Source organism: Pogona vitticeps, chromosome 1 (genome assembly GCF_051106095.1).
Source record: "Pogona vitticeps strain Pit_001003342236 chromosome 1, PviZW2.1, whole genome shotgun sequence".
NCBI classification, from domain to species: Eukaryota; Metazoa; Chordata; class Lepidosauria; order Squamata; family Agamidae; genus Pogona; species Pogona vitticeps.
In genome coordinates this window covers 73,204,044-73,226,977 of record NC_135783.1, presented here as the reverse complement: position 1 = coordinate 73,226,977, position 22,934 = coordinate 73,204,044, and the positions used below count along the sequence as shown (strand labels likewise).

General features: G+C 39.1%; 1 protein-coding gene and 1 long non-coding RNA gene across 12 annotated transcripts in view; one reads left to right on the top strand and one right to left on the bottom strand.

Moving 5' to 3' along the window:
* Positions 1-22,934, bottom strand: part of SYNE1 (spectrin repeat containing nuclear envelope protein 1) — a 350,189-nt gene that overhangs the window by 68,042 nt on the left and 259,213 nt on the right. For all 11 annotated transcript variants that reach the window (XR_013540562.1, XM_072995212.2, XM_078383243.1 and 8 more), the window contains 9 exons: positions 18,878-19,033; positions 18,152-18,322; positions 16,784-16,917; positions 15,649-15,853; positions 14,473-14,655; positions 12,526-12,672; positions 11,196-11,350; positions 9,661-9,808; positions 2,339-2,433 (listed from right to left, as the gene is read on the bottom strand). Coding sequence is in view for 10 of the 11 variants with exons in the window: in XM_072995212.2 (XP_072851313.2) it covers positions 2,339-2,433; positions 9,661-9,808; positions 11,196-11,350; positions 12,526-12,672; positions 14,473-14,655; positions 15,649-15,853; positions 16,784-16,917; positions 18,152-18,322; positions 18,878-19,033 (1,394 nt within the window). In the remaining variant the exon portion in view is untranslated. The remainder of the gene's footprint in view (positions 1-2,338; positions 2,434-9,660; positions 9,809-11,195; positions 11,351-12,525; positions 12,673-14,472; positions 14,656-15,648; positions 15,854-16,783; positions 16,918-18,151; positions 18,323-18,877; positions 19,034-22,934) is intronic.
* Positions 13,620-16,175, top strand: LOC144585931 (uncharacterized). Its single transcript, XR_013540563.1, has 2 exons — positions 13,620-13,738; positions 15,969-16,175. It is a non-coding gene; the product is annotated as an uncharacterized LOC144585931 (long non-coding RNA).

Here is a 22,934-nt window from a genome sequence, read left to right as displayed (position 1 = left end):
GAACTGGGACTTAAGGCAGCTTACAGAACAGTTAAAAAAATTAGGAATTTAAAGTAAGATTGAGTTGCAAATGTTAAAATAGGATTATAAAAATTCTGATATTAAAAATAAAATACTTCAAAACGTTTCATTAAAAATACTTACAACAGTTTACTTTTAAAAAGAGCTAGTACATTGGGTAAAATCTTATAGTGTGAGGAGCTTTAGATCCAAAAGCCTGGCTGAATAAAAAAGTATTCTGTCTGCTGCCAGCGGGGAGGGTAAACAGTTTAGCTGTTCTGTAACTTGCCCTCTCTTGGGGAAGGAGCTCCAGAGATTGGAAGCAGCCATCAAGAAAGCCCTCTCTCAAGTCCACACTAAACACACTTCTAAAGGTGCTGGGGCTGCAGGAAGGAACTCGCTAGAACATCTGAAAGCCTGGGCAGGCTTTTATGGGAGGACACAGTCTTTAAGATAGTTTGGATCCATATCACAGAATCTTAGAATCATAGAATAATGGTGCTGGAAGGGACCTATAAGGCCACTGACTCTAACCTCCTGTTCAATGATAGAATCCAAATCAAAGCAGATAGGACAGATGGTTGCCTACCTTTTAAATATTTGAAAAAATGCTGTCATATCTCCCCTCAGTCCTCTTTTCTCAAGGGTAAATATGCCCAGATCTGTCTGTCTTTCCTCACAGGGTTTAGTTTCCAGTCTCCTGATCATCCTTTTTGCCCCTCTGAGCTTCTTCTAGATTGTCAGCATCCTTCTTGAAGTGTGGTGTTCAGAAGTGGACATAGTACTCTAGATGAGGCTTAAGCAGTACCAAATAGAGGGGACCTAGTACCTCATGGGATGTGGAGACTATACTTCTCTTAATGCATCCTAAAATTGCATTTGTCTTTTTTTGTAGCCGTATCACACTGTTGGCTTATATTCAGCTTGTGATCTATGATGATTCCAAGATCCTTCTCGCTCGTAGTATTGCTGAGCCAGGTATTCCCCATCTTGTAACTGTGCGTTTGCTTTATTATTTCCCAGGTGCAGTACTTTGCACTTATCCCTATAGGTCTATAGGTCATAACCACTACTTTGAATTGTGGCTGGAAATAGACTAATAGCCGGTGTAGCACTTGTAGAAATGTGTACGTTCAATGTAAGAAACTCTAGTCAGAAATCTGGCTGCATTGTTTTGGACCACTTAAAGTTTCTGAACACTGTTCAAAGGCAGCATCATGTGGATCATGTGTTATGCTAATTCAGTAGGAAAATATCCAAGGCATGTATCATTATAACCAAGTCAAACATCTCCAGAAATAGGTGCATTTGGCACATAAGCTTGCACTGTGCAAATTCATTCCTGGCCACTGCAGAGAACTGGCAGGCATCCAGATTGTGGGATGAATCCAGCAGAATACATCCAGGCTATGAACTTGAGTTTTCAGGGAAGTGTAACTCAGTCCAGCACAGGTTGGATCCCTGTTTTCAACTGACCAAACCTCAGTTTTGCCTGGATAAAGCTTCAACTCGTTCACTCTCATTCAATCCCTTACTGATTCCAGACACTGGTTTAGAAATAAACCAGCTTCTTTGGATGTAGATGTAAAGGAAAAATAGATCTGGGTGGCACTAAGCACCAAAACTACAGGCAATCTTTCCTGATGCTTTCATGTTGATGTTGAATGATAAAGGAAACAAGGCAGATCCCTAAAGGGCACCAGAGGTCAATGGCTAAGGTGTCAAACAAGAGCCCCTGCTCCCAAATCACCTTCTGATGAGATTGGAACGTAGTGCAACAAACTCTAAGATAAACATCTCATACATGTATCAAAACCCAGCATTTATATCTTCTGCAATGTTCACCTGCCAGGACAAAACTTCCTCTGGGAATTTTGGTATCACAAAAATTGAAAACATGACGTTTCTAGGAAAAACAAGTACTGTATCTATTGAAGGATGATGAAATAATCATACAGCTCATGATTGTTTTACACTAATACTGTATTTCTACAGATGTGAAATTTTGCAAAGTCATCCTTCTTCATGAGACTCTTCAATATGTATTTTTATATGGAAGGATGATTAGCAACTGGGTGTCCAAATGACTGTGCAAACACTATAAGAAAACAACAATGACAAAAATCTTCAGCCCATCATGAACTAGAGTGGGAAATTCCTGCAGCAGAGTAAATTGGAAATAGTGGAACAACCAGTAGTACTCTGGAAGCATTGTTTCATGTGACATGCCTGTATAGATTGTGGCACCCTATTAATATAATGTGCATCTGTTTGTGCAAACAGGTCTAACAGCAAAAACTACTTTAGCATTGAAAGGTTAAGTGTGGGACATTCTTACCTGTCATCCACCTGTCCTTGCTCAAGAAGATGCTGCCCATCCATGATGATGGAATGTAAGATCTGCTGGCGACTAAACATCTCTGCTTGGAACAGCTAGCGTAAAAAATTAAATTAAATTAAAAGGAGAAAATGTCAAGTACTCCTAAAGGAACTGAAGCCCTTGGCTGCAAAATAAATGTTGCCATCATCTTCATATACTTAGATTTCAGTTTTGGCCCCACAACTATATGACACGAAATGTTTTTAATCTGCACCTTTGATAAATAACTAAATATGGGATAGAAGTATTTTAAAAATGAAGTAAGTAGGTATAGGTATAGTTGAGCTAAATTGTAACTGCAAAATCTGGATGGCCAATTAATAAATTAATCAAACATTTCTGCTTTTTTTTTTTTTTTTGCTTCCTGGACGTTAGCTCTATTCTTTGTAAAGTCAGACAAAGCCCTAAGATTTTTACCCTGTTTTTATAATTAATATAAATCTTGCTTTGCTTATATCACACAGAATTGGTTTCAAATGTATTTGCTACATTATTTTCCCTTTTCTTGATTAAATTTAAGCTATATAGTCTTTCATACATCAGGGAAAAAGTTTTTTAAGCAATATAAGGAGAGAACAAAATGAAAGAATGCTACTGTTTGCAAATAAAATAATTTGTTCCCCCGCAACTTTCTACACATCATAGCTAATCATTCATGACTAAGTTTAAAGTAGGTTCCCAAGAGCCCTCTGGTGGTGATACATTCATCGATTACCTCTTGCTTTCTGCAGCATAGCATTTTAAAAATTGAGACGGAACATGGAGACAGAAATTGGAGGCAAATAAGTATGCATTGGCATCTAACATTTTTAAAGTTGAAAATAAAAAATAAGAACATGACCCTCAAAAGGACGTAGGTCTTGGTTAGTGACCTATTCATTTTCCTTCCAACCCTTCTTCCAATTAATTTCTCATGATCAAGAGACCGGGATCAAGAGATAGCCTTATCTCACCACAGGCATCACAATCTCCTGTTTCAGTCTTTGATCCTTGCCTGGGGTGAGACCAGCACAAAAGAGTATTTCTCTGAGGAGAAAACAAGATTTGAACAGCTCCGCTTGCTCCATGTCACACTAATTTCTAAGATGCCTGCACAGCACGCACGGAATGGAAGGAGCTACCCTATCTAAACATTAACTGCCTGTTGCCCCAATATATTAAGAAACCCAGCAAGGCAAACATTTGATATGCATTAGAGCACCCAACATTCCATTCTTCAGGCTATAGAAATGCAGGCCACAGCTAGAGACTAGGAGTGTTTACTCCCTTTCTTCTACTTCCCCATTTCTTCTAGCAGATCTTGGCTTTATTTGTTGCTACCAGACAACAATTTGTTGCTACCCCTTCATGGATTGCTGCCTTGTCAGACAGGTCATAGTGGAGAGTTCTGACTAAAAGCAATACACCTGGAGCAGGAACTGGCAAGCCACTCTAGTATCTTTGCTAAGAAAACTCAATGGACAGAAACAAAATGCTAAAAGATATGACGCTGGAAGATGAGCTCCTCAGGTCAGAAGGCGTCCAACATGCTACTGAGGAAGAGCGGAGGACAAGTACAAGTAGCTCCAGAGCTAATGAAGTGGTTGGGGCAAAGCTGAAAGGACACTCAGCTGCGGACGTGCCTGGAAGTGAAAGGAAAGTCTAACGCTGCAAAGAAAAATACTGCATAGGAACCTGGAATGTCAGATCTATGAACCTTGGGAAGCTGGAGGTGGCCAAACAGGAGATGGCAAGAATGAACATTGACATTCTGTGTGTCAGTGAACTAAAGTGGATGGGAATGGGCAAATTCAGTTCAGATGATTATCATATCTACTATTCTGGGCAAGAATCCCGTAGAACAAATGGAGTAGCCCTCATAGTCAACAAAAGAGTGGGAAAAGCTGTACTGGGATACAATCTCAAAAATGATAGAATGATTTCAATACAAATACAAGTCGGACCTTTCAACATCACAGTAATCCACGTTCATATATCAACCACTGATGCTGAAGAGGCTGAAACTGATCAATTCTATGAAGACTTACAACATCTTCTAGAATTGACACCAAAGAAAGATCTTCTTCTCATTCTAGGGGACTGGAATGCTGAAGTAGGGAGTCAAGAGATAAAAGGAACAACAGGTAAGTTAGGTCTTGGAGTTCAAACTGAAGCAGGGCAAAGGCTAATAGAGTTTTGTCAAGAGAACAAGCTGGTCATCACAAACACTCTTTTCCAACAACACAAGAGGCGACTCTACACATGGACATCACCAGATGAGCAATACCAAGGTCAGATTGATTATATTCTCTGCAGCCAAAGATGGAGAAACACTATACAGTGAGCAAAAAGAAGACCTGGAGCTGATTGTGGGTCTGATCATCAGCTTCTTATAGCAAAACTCAAGCCCAAGTAGGAAAAACCACTGGGCTAGTCAGGTATAATCTAAACCAAATCCCTTATGAATACACAGTGGAAGTGAAGAACAGATTTAAGGAACTAGATTCAGTGGACAGAGTGCCTGAAGAACTATGGATGGAGACTCATAACATTGTACAGGAGGCAGCAACAAAAACCATCCGAAAGAAAAGGAAATGCAAGAAAGCAAAGTGGCTATCCCAGGAAGCCTTACAAATAGCAGAGAAAAGAAGGGAAACAAAAATGCAAGGGAAATAGGGAAAGTTACAGAAAATTGAATGCAGACTTCTAAAGAATAGCTAGGAGAGACAAGGGGGCCTTCTTAAATGAACAGTGCAAAGAAATGGAGGAAAAGAACAGAAAGGGAAAAACCAGAGATCTGTTCAATAAAACTGGAGGAACCTTTTGTGCAAAGATGGACATGATAAAGGACAAAAATTGTAGGAACCTAACAGAAGCAGAAGACATCAAGAAGAGGTGGCAAGAATACACAGAGGATTAAACCAGAAATATGTGGATGTCCTGGACAACCCAGATAGTGTGGTTGCTGACCTTGAGCCAGATATCCTGGACTGAAGTCAAGTGGGCCTTAGAAAGCATGGCTAACAACAAGGCCAGTGGAGGTAATTACAGTTGAATTATTTAAAATCTTAAAAGATGATGCTGTTAAAGTGTTACACAATATGCCAGCAAGTTTGGAAAACTCAGCAGTGGCCAGAGGATTGGAAAAGATCAGTCTACATCCCAATCCCAAAAAAGGGCAGTGCCAAAGAATGTTCCAACTACACTCATTTTACATGCTAGCAAGGTTATGCTCAAAATCCTGCAAGGTAGGCTTCAGCAGTATGTGTACCAAGAACTCCCAGAAGTACAAGCTGGATTTCAAATGGGCAGAGGGGAACTAGAGACCAAATTGCTAACATGTGCTGGATTATGGAGAAAGCCAGAGAGTTCCAGAAAAACATCTACTTCTGATTCATTGATTACGCAAAAAACTTTTGACTGTGTCAACCACAGCAAACTATGGCAAGTTCTTAAAGAAATGGGAGTGCCTGACCATGTTATCTTTGTCCTGAGAAATCAATATATGGGGCAGGAAGCAACAGTTAGAACTGGATATAGAACAACTGATTGGTTCAAAATTGGGAAAGGAGTACAACAAAATGGTCTGAAGCTAAACATCAAAAAAACTAAGATCATGGCCACTGGTCCAATCACCTCCTGGCAAATAGAAGTAGAAGATATGGAGGCAGTGACAGATTTTACTTTCTCGGGCTCCATGATCACTGCATATGGTGACAGCAGCCACAAAATTAAAGGAAGCATGCTTCTTGGAGGAAAGCGATGACAATCCTAGACAGCATCTTAAAAAGCAATGACATCACCTTGCCGACAAAGGTCCGCATAGTCAAAGTTATGTTTTTTTCAGTAGCGATGTATGGAAGTGAGAGCTGGACCATAAAAAGGCTGACCACTGAAGAATTTATGCTTTTGAATTGTGGTGCTGGAGGAGACTCTTGAGAGTCCCCTGGATTGCAAGAAGATGAAACCTATCAATTCTGAAGAAAATTAACCCTGAGTGCTCACTGGAAGGACAGATCCTGAAGCTGAGGCTCCAAACTTTGGCCATCTAATGAGAATAGAAGACTCCCTGGAAAAGACCCTGATGATGGGTAAGTGTAAAGGCAAGAGGAGAAGGGGACAACAGAGGACGAGATGGTTGGACAGTGTCATTGAAATGACCAGCACGAATTTGACCCAACTCCAGGAGGCAGTGGAAGACAGGAGTGCTTTGGTCCATGGGGTCATAGAGAGTTGGACACCACTTAACAACTAAACAACAACAACAACCAGGCAACAACGTCTGGTAGCAATGTTCTCAGAGAATAAAGTTCCTGAACTTTTTGGACTTTCAGGGCCCTGCAAAATCACTATTGGCTCCTGTCTCAGCTCCCCTTGTCCATCTAGAAAACTGGGGAAGGCCGGGTGGCATGTTTTCTCACCTGCCTCCCCTCCTGCTCTATTTTTGAGAGCCTGCAAGCCTGCTGGCTGCTCTTTCAGCCCTTCTGTTGCCAGCACCAAGACATTGTGCCCAGTGAAGATGTCTGGAACAGTAGAATTCTAGGCCTGTGTTCTCAAATACAGACCATTTGTGATACTTCCTTGAATCATTCAAATGTTGTTTCTTTTGGAATTCAGAGCACTTTGAACAGATGACACAGGAAAAACATTCAACAACTTCTCAGAGATGTCACCTGCTTCTTTTATAAATACCAAACTAACACAGAAATGATTGAAATGCCAGTATCTTGAAGTACTACTTCCGAATTCCTAGAATGGAATTCAGTCATGGCCAAAAATATTGGCACCCTTGCAATTCTGTCAGAAAATGCAACCCTTCTCTCAGAAAATTGTTGCAGTTGCAAATATTTTGGTATTCACATATTCATTTCTTTGGTTTGCATTGGAACAACACAAAGACATGAAAAGTCAAATCTGATACAATCCCACACAGAAACCCAAAAATGCACTGGCCAAAATTATTGGCACCCTTAACTTAATATTTGGTAGCACCCCTTTGGAAAAAATAACTGAAATGAATCACTTCCTGTAACCATGAATGAGTTTCTTACACCTCTCTACTGGAATTTTGGATCACTCTTCTTTTGCAAACTTCTCCAGGGCCTTCAGATTTGAAGGATGCCTTCTCCCAACTGCTGTTTTGAGATCTCTCCACAGATGTCCTATGGGATTCAGATCTGGACTCATTGCTGGCCATTTCAGAACTTACCAGCACTTTGTAACCATTTCTGAGTGCTTTCTGAAGCGTGTGTTGGGTCATTATCCTGCTGGAAGACCCATGACCTCTGGTGGAGACGCAGCTTTCTGACACTGGCCACTACATTGCACTCCAAAATTCTTTGGCAATCATCAGATTTCATGATACCGTTCACACAGTCAAGGCATTCAGTGCCAGAAGCAGCAAAGCAACCCCAAAATATATTTGAACCTCCACCATGTTTGACTGTAGGGACTGTGTTCTTTTCTTTGAATGTCCCATTTCTTTTTCTGTAAACAGTGCCATGATGTCCTTGACCAAAAAGCTCTACTTTTGTCTCATCTGTCCACAGTACGTTCTCCCAGAAGGATTGTGGTTTTGTCACATAGGTTTTGGCATACTCCTGTCTTGCTTTTTTATGCCTTTGTGTCAGCAGTGGTGTCCTCCTGAGTCTCCTACCATAGCGTCCCTTTTAATTCAGATGGTGATGGAGAGTGCGAGCTGACACTGTTGCATCCTGTGTCTGCAGATCAGCTTGAATTTGTTGGGAAGTTAATCTGGGTTCTATATCCACCGTTTGAACAACTCTTCATTGTAATTTTTCAGTAATTTTGCTCTTCCATCCACATCCAGGGAGGTTAGCTACAGTGCCATGGGCGGTAAGCCTCTTGTGGACACAGGAACATTAAGATCTCTGGAGATGGACTTGTAGCCTTGAGATTGTTGATGTTTTTCCACATTTTTTTTTCTTTCAAATTCACAGACAACTCTTTATACGTCATTCTTTTCTCCATGCTCAGTGTCACACACAACACAAAGGTTGAGTCAGCTTTTCTCCATCTTATCTGGTTGCGAGTGTGACTAATATATTGCCCACACCTTTTACTTGTGACAGGTGTGTCTAAATACAAATTAAAGGAGCATCACATGCTTGAAAAGCAATTATTTATTACAATTTAGACAGGGTCTAAAGAGAAGGGTTGCATTTTCTGACAGAATTGCAAGGGTGCCAATATTTTTGGCTATGACTGTAGAAAGTACAATTCCAAATTATAAATCTGACAGACTCAGCTCATATTTTAAGAATATCTACCACTTTTTAGAAATGCTTGGGGTAATTTAAATGCTCACATCATATATGTTAGCATTTTAAAAATCTGTTAGAAGCATCCTACCTACAAAGAAATGTTGAAACAAGGGTCATACTTTGTGTCCAGGATCAACATTTTAAGCCTTCAAGTATCTGGGTGAATCTGTAGTGGCAAAACCAATGAAAAATCTTGTGGTCCTTTTTTAAAAATGCCACAAGACTCGTCATTATTTAAGGTGTGTGTATCTGTGTTTTTTCTGGACAAGACTCTGCTGGTTTTGCTGCAACAGACGATCATGCCTACTTCCATGAATATTTTTGGAAACTAGAATTACAGAACTATGGACTCTGGACTCTTGGGAAAAAAACCCTCTAAAGTCAGTGGTGGCAGAGGCCATAGAATGTTGAGTGGGAGGGGAGCAGCGATCAACAATACAGACTGCTGGTCTTGGAAAAATATGATAAGATGTGTTTCTGACATTGAAGTTGATCAACTTCTGCAAACTACCATTGTTTCTTTTGAATGAATTTCATGGAAAAAAAAATCCAACCCTCCTATTGCATTCATCACTCAACAGAACTCTAAACAGCACAAAACTCATTTTTATCTTATAACCTTAGAAGGCTGTAAATCATACAAGGAGATATGAATTTGAAGGAGTGTGGCCACAGGATGTGTGTCTGTATTTCTGAATTTGCCATTACATTAATGTTGCTATACGCTTTATGTGCATGCAGCCTGCTCTTTGAACAGTGTTGTGTTTGAGTTAGATGCTTGTGGATCTGAGATACAGCAATCTGTATAATCACTGATATACAGTACCTTTTGCTGTGCAGACATGGCTAACACGAGTACAATTCTAACTCAAATAAGACACTGCTTCCATGAATGACTGAAGATGGAATATAAAAGACAACAAAAATGAACATCAGCATAAAGTCTTATGACTTTATGACAGCAAGACAGAAAACAACTGATTAATGCAAACGCTGTTATTTTGATAACCAACTTGCCTCATGTGCCCTCTGCTGTTCCAAAAGAAGCTGGTAGTTTCCTGAAATCTCTGCAGCCAGTTTCTGCTCAGTTTGTACTAAGAACTCCATCCAAGTCTCACATTTTTCTAGAAAGGTCTGTTGCTGCAACATGAACGACTGTAGCTTACTGCAAGGATGAAAGAGTGATTCAGTAACACCTCTGAGCTTGCTAAAATAAATTTACAAAAATTCCTAAGGGAGCCATTTCAATTCTGGCTGAAATGATATTATTGACTTTTTCTTCTTGGAAATACTTTTTATACATACAAAGATTTTTTTAAAAAAGTTGAAAACAACAAACAAATTGTGTATAAATGTTTCAGCTGGTTTATTTCTTTAGTTTTAGCCCTGGCAAAATCTGCTTTTATTCTTTAAAATACACCTTCAGTTCATAAACAAAAAGTCCCCCTAAAGCTACTTTTATTTTCAATTAACCAGTCTTGCAAATTGGTCTCTTTCAAGATATTGAAGGATTAGCTCATTGCCACTATAGTAGAACAATTCTCTAGAGTAATTACAAAGATTAACGACGAATTAATCAAATGGTGCATTTCAATCCAGAAATCCAGTTGCAGCCTATAGAACTTTTCATCTCATGTTTCCCACAGCTACAAGGGGGAGGACCTTTTTCCTGTTGATGATTGCATTTCTTTGGGGCCATTCTATTGGGGGGATACAAGTGGATCTGAAGCACAGTTGTCTCTATGGGTTGAACTGGAGTACTGTGGTGAGTATGACCACCCCTTTCTCTCTTTCTTTCTTTGCTACCCCCTCTCTCTACCATCTGTTTCTCTCTCTCCCCCCCTCCTCTGATACTCTGTACTGCATTCCATCTCAACATCTCCCCATCTTTTAGGGCTGTGGATGACGCAGAGTTTCTCCTCTTGCAGGAAAGTTTGGTCTCTGCATTTGCTGAGAAGATAATGGGCAACCGGAACAAAGCAGCGAGCTACCCAGAAAAGAGGGTACTGTCTTCTACCCAGAAGAGAAGACAGGAGGGTCTGGCATGATCAGGTCTATGGGGTCACGAAGAGTTGGACACGACTAAATGGCTAAACAACAACACTGAGAAGAGGGCAGCAAACACATTATGGTTTATATTAACTTGTAGAGTTCTAAATATATAACAGATCCTGTCTGCAGGCCCATGACTGAAGTCAACACCCTTGGGCCTCTCTTGGTAAAATACGGTATTAAGATGAATGTGTATTCCCTGCAATGAATTCATTTATTTTCCCTTCCACAATGATATTTCTTCATAGATACCTGTCTCAACAATGGGAGTTCATGCTCCAGTGGCCAATCATAAACAGTACTAGGCATATAGGTAAGGAAAATCATGTGCTTTCAACTCCTGAGGGAGCACCTCTTCTGAAATGTGCTATATGTACGACCTTCTCCCAGCCTTATGGAAGTCAAAACTTAATTTGAATGCAAAGAATGGAAAGAGCAAATACATGTAATCGTGCTCAGTTAAAGTTTTGTTCTCATCACTACAATTCTAAATGTCCTACCTGAATCTTTCTGTGGTTTGTGAAGAGATAATGGACCAACACCTATTGAGATTTTGCATCCTTTTGATCTCTTTGTCATTCAGAGGTAGTCTATATCCCAGCTCATTCAGGCGATCCAAATCTGGTGCCATGCTGCTGAATTTCAACATCTGGCGCTACAAAGTGGCAGGGAACAAGGACATTATCAGAGGAACAAAGACATGTTGCCAAATAATGGCAAATAATCCTAATTAATATAATTACACATGTGAATACATATTTGTTTGAGGTTTGTTTTGTATTTTGCGCATTTTCAGAGTTTGGGTCATTCAATTTAAAGATTTGCTTGCATTCTGAAAATAAATCAAAACAAAGATACAGCTCTTTTCCCCCTAGTTCAAGACTTTCCAAAAGGTGCATAGAACTACAGCTTACTCAGTTTTGACAGCAGAAAAGGCAAATGTAACTAGAACCACAGGAAAGAGGACAATATGAATGCAGAAAAACATGTGGAATTATGATATTCTTAGGTCTGTTTACAAGAGAGGAAAGGGAAAAGAGGGATATAAAAGTAGAAGAGAACCTGGTACAAGACAGCAGCAACCCTATGATCCTAGAAATATAGTTAGCAGACTGAAAATTGAAGAAATAGTTCACTAGCAGGAATTGTCTGGTATGCTATGAGATGTCTATTCCTACCTCTGTCCACAGTAATCATAAGGCAACAGTGAAAGTGGGGGACCTGTCAATCGCATTCTGCAAATGCATATTGCTGACTAGCTAGACACTCCTCCTAATAACAGCAGTCTACGTCCACCCCCAGAGCAACTAACCAGACAGCAGCTAAATACAACCTGCTACAAAAAGAACAATGTGTAGAGGCTAGAGTGGGTTGGTCTGAATACCATCCTTGTCCTCCTCAGAGAAAGAAATATAAGAGTATATTCTTCCTCAAATAAATAAAACATCCTGATCTGGGGCTGCCATGCCTGACAGAAATGAACATTTTTATTTCATGTGACCTTTGCTGAACAACCCTTCATCTTAGTGCTTCTTCTGCCAATACAAAGGAATATATTGTATGAGTAACAGTTGGTGTTAGCTAAGATTATCAGTCTAACTGAATCAAACTAGAGAAACATTTCAATAAGGGTTGCAGAGGTTAACAGTTTCACCCACAGAGAGACCTGAAGTTTCTTGTGAGGTGAGGTGGGGAGACAGATTTCAATCTGAGAGGCCAGCAAAATGCTCTCTCTAAAGTCTTAGCTAAAGAGTTTATTCTCATTTAAATGTACTTTAGAATGAGATATAAAAATGTTATAACATTTTGTTTTGTTTCTATCAAACTCACTTTAAGTTCTTCCATTCTATTCCGGATTATGGAGAGGTCAGATGAATGACTTGGGTCTTGTGCTTTGAGTACTTCTTCAGATTCAGTTATCCAGTCCTCCAGCCCTGCTAGGCTCTTAGTAAATATCTGGTAATCTTGAACTCCAGCCTTTGAATATTTTTTTAAAAAGCAAGTGGTTAGTAAATAATAAAATGTATGGTTCTTCTTCTTCTTTTAAACCTTTTTAGTTCTTTTTACACAATGAATACCTGTCTAGCAGTGCCCCAAACATTTGGCTGTGTCACTGTTTGTTCCTTTTCAGTACTGCTTCCCCCCCCCCAATTAGGTATGGGTTTTTTTTTCCACACAACGTGAATCAGTGTTTTAAGGTCATGAAGAAACAAGCAGGTGAATTTGCTTCCTTCTGCTACGCATTGGGAAAGACATCTTTTTGGACAACTCCCAGAAGCTGATAGTCAACATGATTCCAGGACCTGTACTCAGAAAAGGCAGCTTTTCCTAACTCTGCCTCCTTTGTCTTCACCAAGCTGTGGCCCAGAAATTAGAGTCCTATCCTGACATTATTCTTTACACAAAGCCGATGCGTAAGAAGGGTGATGCACCAATCCCATTCCATCACAGCTTTCTTCATGTACTAAGTGGTATGTTTGAAAAAGAGATTCCTGTTTGAATTGAGGCTTTCCAAATGAGGAGTAATTTTGGAAAATTAGGGTTCTTGCTCATGTGAAATGTCTTCACAGGTGGAGGTACTTATCCCCTTTTGACAGAGATTGTGGAGGGGTTGGAGTTAGCAGACTCTCCTGTGTGTTGCTGGAATATGGTGATGCTTGAATTGGACTTATGGGTGCCTTCCTTTACTAACCATTAGGAGGCAGGCTGGGGTCACAAAGAAGAGTCAGACACGACTAAACAACAAGGAGGCAGGCTGTTTCAGTGAAAATCTCAACTAGAAAGCAAGCCCTCTTTCTTGTAACTTAGTCTTTCTTGTTATGCATATTGAATGGTTTGAGGTTTGTGGTCTCTCCTGAGGAACTGGTTCTAACCAATTTCATCATCTCTTTTTGACTAGGCCAGAAGCAAGGAGGCGGGGGGAGGGCGCTGCTGCTCTGATGGCATATCTTTGACTCTCCATTTTGCAGTCAGACCAGACAGACACAAAGCCTGCCTCACAGCTGTCTGTTCCTTTCTCCCATCCTGCCCAAACAGCTAGTGGGTAAGTAATGCTTTGCACATGGTTTGCACCACGTCAAGAGGAAGCTCTTTGTTTCACCTCTTTCCCTTGCAGGTAGTTGTCACAGAGGAAACATAATTTGAATATTGTGTTTATTTTTTAGTTATATATTTAACCAAAGATAATCAAACTTAAATAATTTGCTGTTGGAGGCTATGGTCTAGCAGTTGTAGAAAGCTTGGCATGGACAACTCTGAACCTCCATATTTTTATTTTTATTTTTTTTTACCTATAGGTGCCATTAGTCTTAGCCAACATAGCTAATAGCTAAGGATGGTAGGAAAGTTAGTCTAAAAGTGTCTGAAGGGTCATAGTTTCAGCTCTGGCAAGAAGGAATAATCTTTGCAAGTGGCCAGGTAAAGAAGTTATGACTTCCCACTGAGGCTCTGACAACTCATCTACAATTTTGTAATTATATTGAAAAAGAGTAAAATGCTAAGGGAAGGCCAAATATAATTGCTTAGGTGACATTCATTACAGATGAAGCTGGCAAGGAACCATTCATATGTCATTCAGCAGGGCAGTTATCAAACTGTACTACAATTATATGGTAAAAGTGCTGGTTTTGGGAGACATAATATCCTTTGCACAAATTATGGATTCAGTTATCATTTCCGAAATATGGTAGAATGATAGCACAACAGTCTATCATTTATGTCCCTTGGAGGGACGGAGGAAAAACTGTGTGACGCCAAAAGATATGTAAGGCTTCATACCTGTAATACAGACTGCTGCCTGCTGAGAGCCTGTTCTAAAGAAGATAAGGCCTGGTTAAGAGACAGCTGACCAGACTGGATAGCTGCAGCTGCAGAAGTATCCACCTGTTGTTTCAGCTGTTCTCCCAGTTCATGCAGAACAAATAGAGAGTCTTGAACAGTCTTCATTCCTTTGAGAAGATCCTGCAGAAGTTGTGGTCATTAAAACAGTAACAAGCATTGGTAACAAGCATTCAGCTCTGTCATAGTGATCGGCTGGCACACACACAATTTTTGATGGCTGATTTCTGTAGTGTATAAAGCTATCAATTGCTGAGAGGGATTCATATGGACGCTAGTAAATAAATACTAGAAGTGCACTAGAAAGGGTCCAGAGTGTGCACCAGCCATTCTGTACATGACTCTGGACAGAATGTGTGTACAGTCATGCATGTCTTTCATGCATGCATACATGTAGTTGTCAAAGGTGTTGAGAGGAAATAGTATGTACAGTTTGTGTAACACAAACAAAACCACTACACACATACACACAAATCAAATTCTTATTGCACCTTTAAGACTAACATGGCTGTGACTACATATATCAGTCTGTAACTCTGCTGACTTCCTTCATATAAGTGAAGAGCTGCCAGGGAATAATGAAATGGCATCTATGGGAGCAATGCAGCAATAGAGGCAACACTTGCTTACTTTGTCACTGGGTATCATGATCATGGCATGTCATGATCTCAGAGTTTTTGACATGGAGCAAAACGTTCCCCTCCCAAGCCCCATGGGGCTTGAAAGAAGAAAAGGGGCAATATAAACTATTTTATCACATTGACTCTCATTCAAATATGTTTTTAGGATGGAAAGAAATGCTCTTTATTTCTTCTAGATAACCTTGCGGTCAAATTTGATAAAAGGAAAGAGGGCAAGTATAAGAAAGAAGGTGTCCTTGGTCTTTGAGTGGTAATGACCTTAGTGTTTAATCATGGGCTAAAGAGTGAGATGGGTTAAGGTCAGGTGGTTAATACAGTAAATACTTTAACCTCTACCTTGTTTTCCAAACTAGGCAAGCCTTTCATTAGCTTCAATTATCTTTACTTGTTTAGCATTGGAAACCTTGCTATACAACAATGACATGGAGTTTCATACTGTACAACAATAACAGAGTCTTCAGTTTACTGTACTCACATTGCAATCATGAATCCAAGCAGTGACCTCATCATCAGTAATGTCCTTGTTAGTTGCAGCCTTCAAAAATTCATTTGTTCGATCCTCATACTGCTGAACTGTGGAACAACACTGGGTGTAATAGCTTTTGTACTTCTGCCAGAGTTGGAGAAGACCTTTGCTAGAGTGTAAATGCTCTGCAATCTCTTCTAGAAGGTTGTTCCACCTAGCAATTATAAGGAAAGGGTTAACAACCTAGAAAAGAGAAAGCTGAAGGACTTTTGAGCGGGATTTTAAAAAGACCATATCATTATTTCTCACAATATGTGTTATTTTTGCAGGGAGGGCAGCAGGAGAAGAAACTGAACTATGCTCACCATCAGATTGTTCTCTGAAACCATTCTTCATGTGATGGAAACAGACGTGATGAGACATTTAAGATATTTTAAATAGTTTTGTCACCTTTAACAAAGATATTGGAATAAGAACCTAAACATTACATAAAATGTAAAGAAAAGCATCTGAATTCTATACTATACTACTTCAAATCACAAATGGAAGGTCCATGTTTCTGAACATATCTTCCATGTAAAATAAAGCAAAACAAAGTGGTAATAAAACAGTAACTACTCTCCCTGCATATAATAAACTAGCACTACACGAAAGGAAAGCTTCAACTGGCCCTCTTCCTGGCATGCTTAGTTACATGTATTCAAGGAATGGTTTTAAAATATAATAATTGTGTGCCTTCAAGTCAATTCTGACTCTTTTTTCAGGTTTTTTTCAGGGTATAGAGTACTCAGAAGTGGTTTACCCTTCCCTTTTTCTGGGGGGCACCCTGAGGCCATGCAGCTTGCCCAAGGTCACACAAGCTGGCTCTTTCTGGGGAACTCAACTCCTAAACGTTGGCTCCACAGCCAGAAACCTAACTCACTTGGTTTACAACATAGCTGAACATAGGTGTCTGTTTCTTTGGGTATCTATTTCTTGCCCAGCATTTGAAACTGTTGATTTTTTATGACCAACACAATAAATAAAAAATTTTTTCTTGCTGATTTCACAGTTACCAGAACAGCTTGACATTATATTTATTCAAGAATAAAGTTATTTTCATTATAGATTTTACTTAAAAATACACCAGGGAGTACTGTCATACCTCAGGTTCATTTCTTTTAAAGTACTGTTAAGTCCTTCCATGACAGGTGGGTGACACACTTTCAATAACTGGTTAGTCACGGATCCAAATTTCTGTAGGCTATGGTCTTGTTTTTCCAGTTCATCCTGCAAGTTCTGAACATACAGAAAAAAAAAAAAAGCAGAAAGGTGTAATTTATTGAAATCCTACAGGGCAAAGACTCACTTTAAAGCTTATCTTGAAGGCCAAGCTCGTCAGTCCATAAAGACGCACTAAAATAATATTAGTGATGAAGTAGAGAAATCCTGAAGCACCACTGAATGAAGAATAAAAACAAAACGTAGCTATGTGATCCATAACCAAAAATAATAAAAAAGAAGAGGTGGCTAATACCTCTGTTGTTGTTCTGTGCTGCCCAGTCACATCCAGCTTATAGTGACACTTAGGGATGGGACTTAGAAGGAAAAAGATTTCTCAGTACCATAATTTGGCAGGAATCACCCAGGCTGAATCATGGAACTGGGAGCTGTCAAGCAGCAGGAGGTATAGGAGCCCTATGACCTTCCCCACCGTTCCTGAGCTGCTTCTTCCCATCTTCTGAAATACGCACCACTGCTCCTTTGCAAATCAAAAGAATTCCCTGTGATTCACAAGGGACCATGGGGAAATTAGTCTCTATGGCGGTTGTCTCCACAAAGATTGTTCCCAATCAATTATGGACTGGGATTCCCTTTTTTCCCCTGAAAGTACCATCCCTAGCAACTCTTACAGAGGTTTCAAGTTAGAATGTGAGATATTTAAGAAGGGATCCAAACTCAGCTCTCCTGAGCCTTAGCCCATCACTCTGTTGTCTACACGACACAGGCTCAATATCTTTATTAGGACACTAAACTTTTTTAAAAAAAGTATTAGAAACATTAATCAGACTGGGTATTGGTAATGCCTGCCACTTCTCTACAGAAATGATTATAGGCAGCTGGTTCTACATTCCCAGAAGTATAACAGATACCACAACACATCTAGCTAGCTCTCTGAGTCTACAGTCTCCATTTTGAAGTTTGATTACAGCTCCCACAGCTATAACGTCTGCCTAGGATAAATCTTGGAACTTTTCTCCTTCGTTTCTGTTTCACAAGGTCTGCGTTGTCTGGCCTTCTGAAGAGTTCTGAAGGACAAAAGGGCTTCTTTTGTTATTTGCATTTTAAGAAGCATTTTGGTGGCCCCATAGATGTATTACCTAACCTTGCTTTCTAAATGAAGAATGGTAAAAGATAGTTTGGACACAATTTAAAACTTATTTTAAGCACCATAGTTTCCTTACCAAGTTGGCCAAACTTCTAGACGTTTACTAGGCATGATAAATTGATATGATTTTGTGCCCTTTCTTACCTGCAAATTATCTACTTGGACTTTCACTGCTTCCAAAGAACCTGTAAGGAGATGAAAGCGAGACAGAGAATATCTGGCTTCCATCAGGTAGCTATTCAGTTCTTCATAAGCTGCTTTGTAAATGCTCCACTGATCAAAGACAGACTGCAATAATATTTTCAGCTGGCCAACCTGACCGAAATGAAACAAAACCAAATGAAAAACAAGAAATAGTATGCAATTAATATTAAAGTTACAAATACAATTGCTGCCTGTTTAAATAATTTTAAGGAGAAGGTAACTATTTCACATATCACTATATTTAAACTTAAAGTCTAAAACTTAACAATAAAATGCTTATTTAAATAACAATGTGCAGAATAATATAGTGATTTTTTTAAAAAAAACTTATTTTTGTTTTACATCAGTTTTTTGTTGGTACCAGGAAATTGCACGTTTTACAAAGGATAATCAGTATTTAAGCATGGAGTTCTTTTAACAAGTAGCATGTATGAAAGATATAGCCCATGTATTCTGCTATGTTGTAAAATGATTAATTAATCATTTCCTTGAATAAGAAAACATATTTGTTGATATTTCAGGAAATGTGGTGTTAAAAAGAATCTTGAATGCACTGTGATAAAGCAACGTACCAGAGTCTTGGGAGGAAAAAACATAGACTGCATCGGACATAAAATTCAATACTGTAACATTCACATCTTTATTCATGCATTCATACTTGCTTACCCTGTGATCCAAATTTGCCCAAGAATGGTTAAGTTTTTGAAGTGTATCCATGACAGCAACACAGACTTCTTCCTTTTTATTCTGTATTAAGGAAAGTCCTATCTGTTCTACTTTTTCAACTTCCTTCTCCTTTACTTTTAATTGATCCTCAAGTTCCTGAAAGAAATGTAGATTCACATGTATTTTAACTACATAATGTTTTCAGATATTTAAAACATTAAAAAATTCTCATGAATAGTGATAGTGCTAAATTGACAGAAGAGTTTCACAAATACAGTATATTACTCACTTTTAATACCAGTATATGTGTATACAGTGGTGCCTCGCATAGCGAGGTTAATCCGTTCCGGATTAACCTTCGCTATGGCGAAACATCGCTGAGCGGGACGGGAAAGCCCAAATGGGCAAAAACTCACTGTTCAGCGATGCATCCCGGTCCGGCAGCCATTTTCGCACTCTCGGTAAGCGAGGGCAGGGCGCGAAAATGCTGCGTGCGGCCATTTGGGGCTTCCGGCAGCCATTTTGAAACCGCCGAACAGCTGATCCGCGGCTTCGTTTTGCGAAGATCGGTAAGCGAAACGCTTACCGATCTTCGCAAAGCGATTTTCGGCCATAGGGGCCATCGGTAAGCGATCGCATTATCGATCCAAAAAAGCGGATCGCTATGCGATTTCGTCGTTATACGGTGCGCTCGTTAAGCGAGGCACCACTGTATAGGATTGCAGCCCATATGTGTTAATGGTGTAAATATTATTAGAAACATTTGTATTGCTGTAATCCAAAAATAATATTTTCAATGTCATTGGGCTGAGATAAAAGGAGAAAAACAAAATAAAAGCCAAAAATATTGGAAGAGAAAAGATTTTCATCTTTCCAATATTATAATTCACCTAAAACATCCTGCTTAGGTGAATTATAAGATTGGAAAAATAAAAATCATTCTGCTTTAAGTCAGGAAAGTTCACCTTGGATCAGGGCTTTATCCTACAACGTCTAGCTCATAAACACTCCTCCCCCAAGGAGGCACCTTGTATGCAGCTTTTATTGATTTTAAGTCCGCCTTCGATCTTATCCCAAGAAATAAACCTTGGGCCAAATTTGAATCTATGAACATAGACAGATGGCTGCTTCTGCTAATGAGGTGACTGTATGAAAATAGCCACCTGAAAGTCCTCTGTAATCCAGTTGGAGTTCTATCCAATCCAATCCAATCCCAGTTTTTAATGGGGTTAAACAGGGATCTATACTGGCTCCCACCTTGTTTAACTTCTATATTAATAACATAGTTGACGATTTATCTAAGACTCCCCCCACCAAGCTGCACTCACATCATGTATCAATGCTGCTTTATGCAGATGATGTGTTTCTACTCTTATTAACATGTGTAGGACTGAGAAGACTCTCAAGACTGCTTTCTTCCTACTGTAATCGAGAGCAGTTACTAATTAACTACCAGAAGACCAAAGTTCATGTGGTCAGTAGAAGTAGAGTGAAGCACAATTGGGTTATCAATGGTCATCTCATAGATTAGGTTTCCAGCTACAAATACTTGGGCATAATCTTTCATGCTTCAGGTTTCTGGCCTCCCCACATAAAGCATGCAGCACTAAATGTTTAATAAAGTGCAGTGGCATTGACAAGATTTTTTTCACACCAACCAAAGGGTCACCGTATCCCCTCAATTTTTCAGGTTTTCAAGGCTAAAGTTGTTGCTCAAATGCTCTACGGGTGCCAATTGTTTGCCTTATCTGACCAACGTTCTCTTGAGGTAGTTCAAACCAACTTTTTGAGATCTATTCTGACTGAACCCCCCTGTATGAAGGGCTACCTAATGTAGCCCTTTGTTTGGAGCCTGGCCTAATCGCCGTAAGAGCACACGCCAAAGTCCTAATGTTTAATTACTGGCTAAAGCTTATCTTCTCTTCAGAAGGCTTGGCACAGATGTCACTTTTTTACTCCTTTCAATCAGACTGGAAACTCCAACTCCCAAAAGAAATAAGGCAACTGGGTTTTTCCACCAATGTTCTCTTGGCGATGGGGCACGTCGGTGCTAAAGCAGCACTCAAACAAAGAACCTGGGACATAGAACTTCAAGAGCATATGAGCCAGTCAGGCCAATACAGTGTTGTTACTAATAATGCCTTTACAATATCTTCATGTTTGACTACCACAATGACAATAAAGACCAGAAGACCCTTCACATTAATGAGACTTAATGTTTTACCCTCCAAGCTCATGGAGGGAAGATTTCAACATATACCTATTTCGGATTACCTGTGTCCATGTAATGTTGGCCAAGTGGAAACTGTAAGTCATGTTTACTGTACTGTCTTTTCTAGAGATCTAGGCACTAACCTCTTGTGCCCAATCATTCTCAGATATCCAGGGAGACCTAATGAATTTTACATCAAGCTACTTCTTTCCTATCAAGACTCCCTTATTACATGCTCTGCAGCAAAATTTTATGCAGCAGCAATGGCACAGCACTCTCTTATAGTCTCCTGAGTTCACAGGTTGACTGGTTTTAGCATGAGGGTGGTTTATAGTCGACCGTAGAGAAATGTTGTGGTCCCAACTGAAGGTAGGAAATGTTTACAAATGTTTACAAATATGTAGGAAGGACTACTCCAAAGACTTTGTCCAAACCAGTTTGCCCTAGATCAGGGGTGGGCAATTAATTTCTATAGGGGGGGCACATGAAAAATCTGAACTGTGTTCGGGGGCTGAACCAACTTTACTTAAAAATAAAATGAAACAGTGATGTTATTATTGTTTTTATTTTAAACTTGTTAATCTTCACAAATACTAAAGAGGTTTTTTGTGGTATGTTAAAGATAAGCAACTGATCAACTTTAGACAAAAAGCTATAAATGATTTTGATGTTCAAAACTGTCCGCGGGCCGGACAGGAGCCCTCGGGCTGCACTTTACCCAGGTCTGCCCTAGATGATCCTATGGTTCAAAGGGTAGCTATAAAATGTTGTATTTGATTATTCCCATATATTACAACTAGTTCACAATTAATTATCTGTCATACACTTTTTAAATTGAATTTTATATACAGTATTTTAAGCATATAATATGTTTTATGAACTGATTATATACTTTTTAAAATTGCATTTTATATATTTTAGCCATATAATATGTTTTATGAACTGGTGACCCAACCGTAATAAATAAATTCATTTCACATGTAATTCAATTCAATTAAAACATCCTGCTTGCTTCTGATTTGTTGTGGAAAAATGAGATTGCCCTTATCTATTTAAGGAGGACTGAATCTCAATCAGTACAGCTGAGGATAAAGATTCTAAATTTGTTACTTCAGACAGAAATGTCTAAAGATATCATTCTTATTTTATGTGTTTTTTAAATATGTTCTAAAGGGTTCTAACAGTTTCAACAAATATTATTTAAATTTTTTAGTGTTATAATTTATTATGGTTGTATTCTTGTTTATCTGTACTTATGAGCTGCCCATAATTGGGAGAAAAGTAGCATATAAATAAAAATTAGGAAGGAAGGAAGGAAGGAAGGAAGGAAGGAAGGAAGGAGTATTTGTATGCGTACCTAAGATCCTGACTAATCTACAAAGGCCATTGATTGTGTCACACTCTGGAGTTTTGCCTCGTGCCAGTTGGATACTAAATTAAATCTCAAGGTTTCAGCATGTAACCAATTTGATTTATTACACTGATATAATGAAATTAAGGCACAATTCATACAAAACTCATACAAGGCACAGTGTGGAATTCAACTCCTGATCTTAGTTCCATAGCTAAGTGCTCTACTTGACTGATCTATCCAGCTAGCTAGCATAGCCCGTCTAAATTCTATTTTATAAAATTGACTGTTTTAAAATATATTATAACTGACTATAGCTTCTTATTTTATTTTATTTTATTTTTGCTATTAGAAACTCTTCTTTTCCATGACTTTGACATCACTGCATTTAAACTGTTTTAATGTGCTGTTCTTTCTCTTTGTTTCTGCCATAAAAACATTTATTTGTTTGCTTGTTTTATTTACAGTATTGTTTTATTTACACTTTAGTGTAA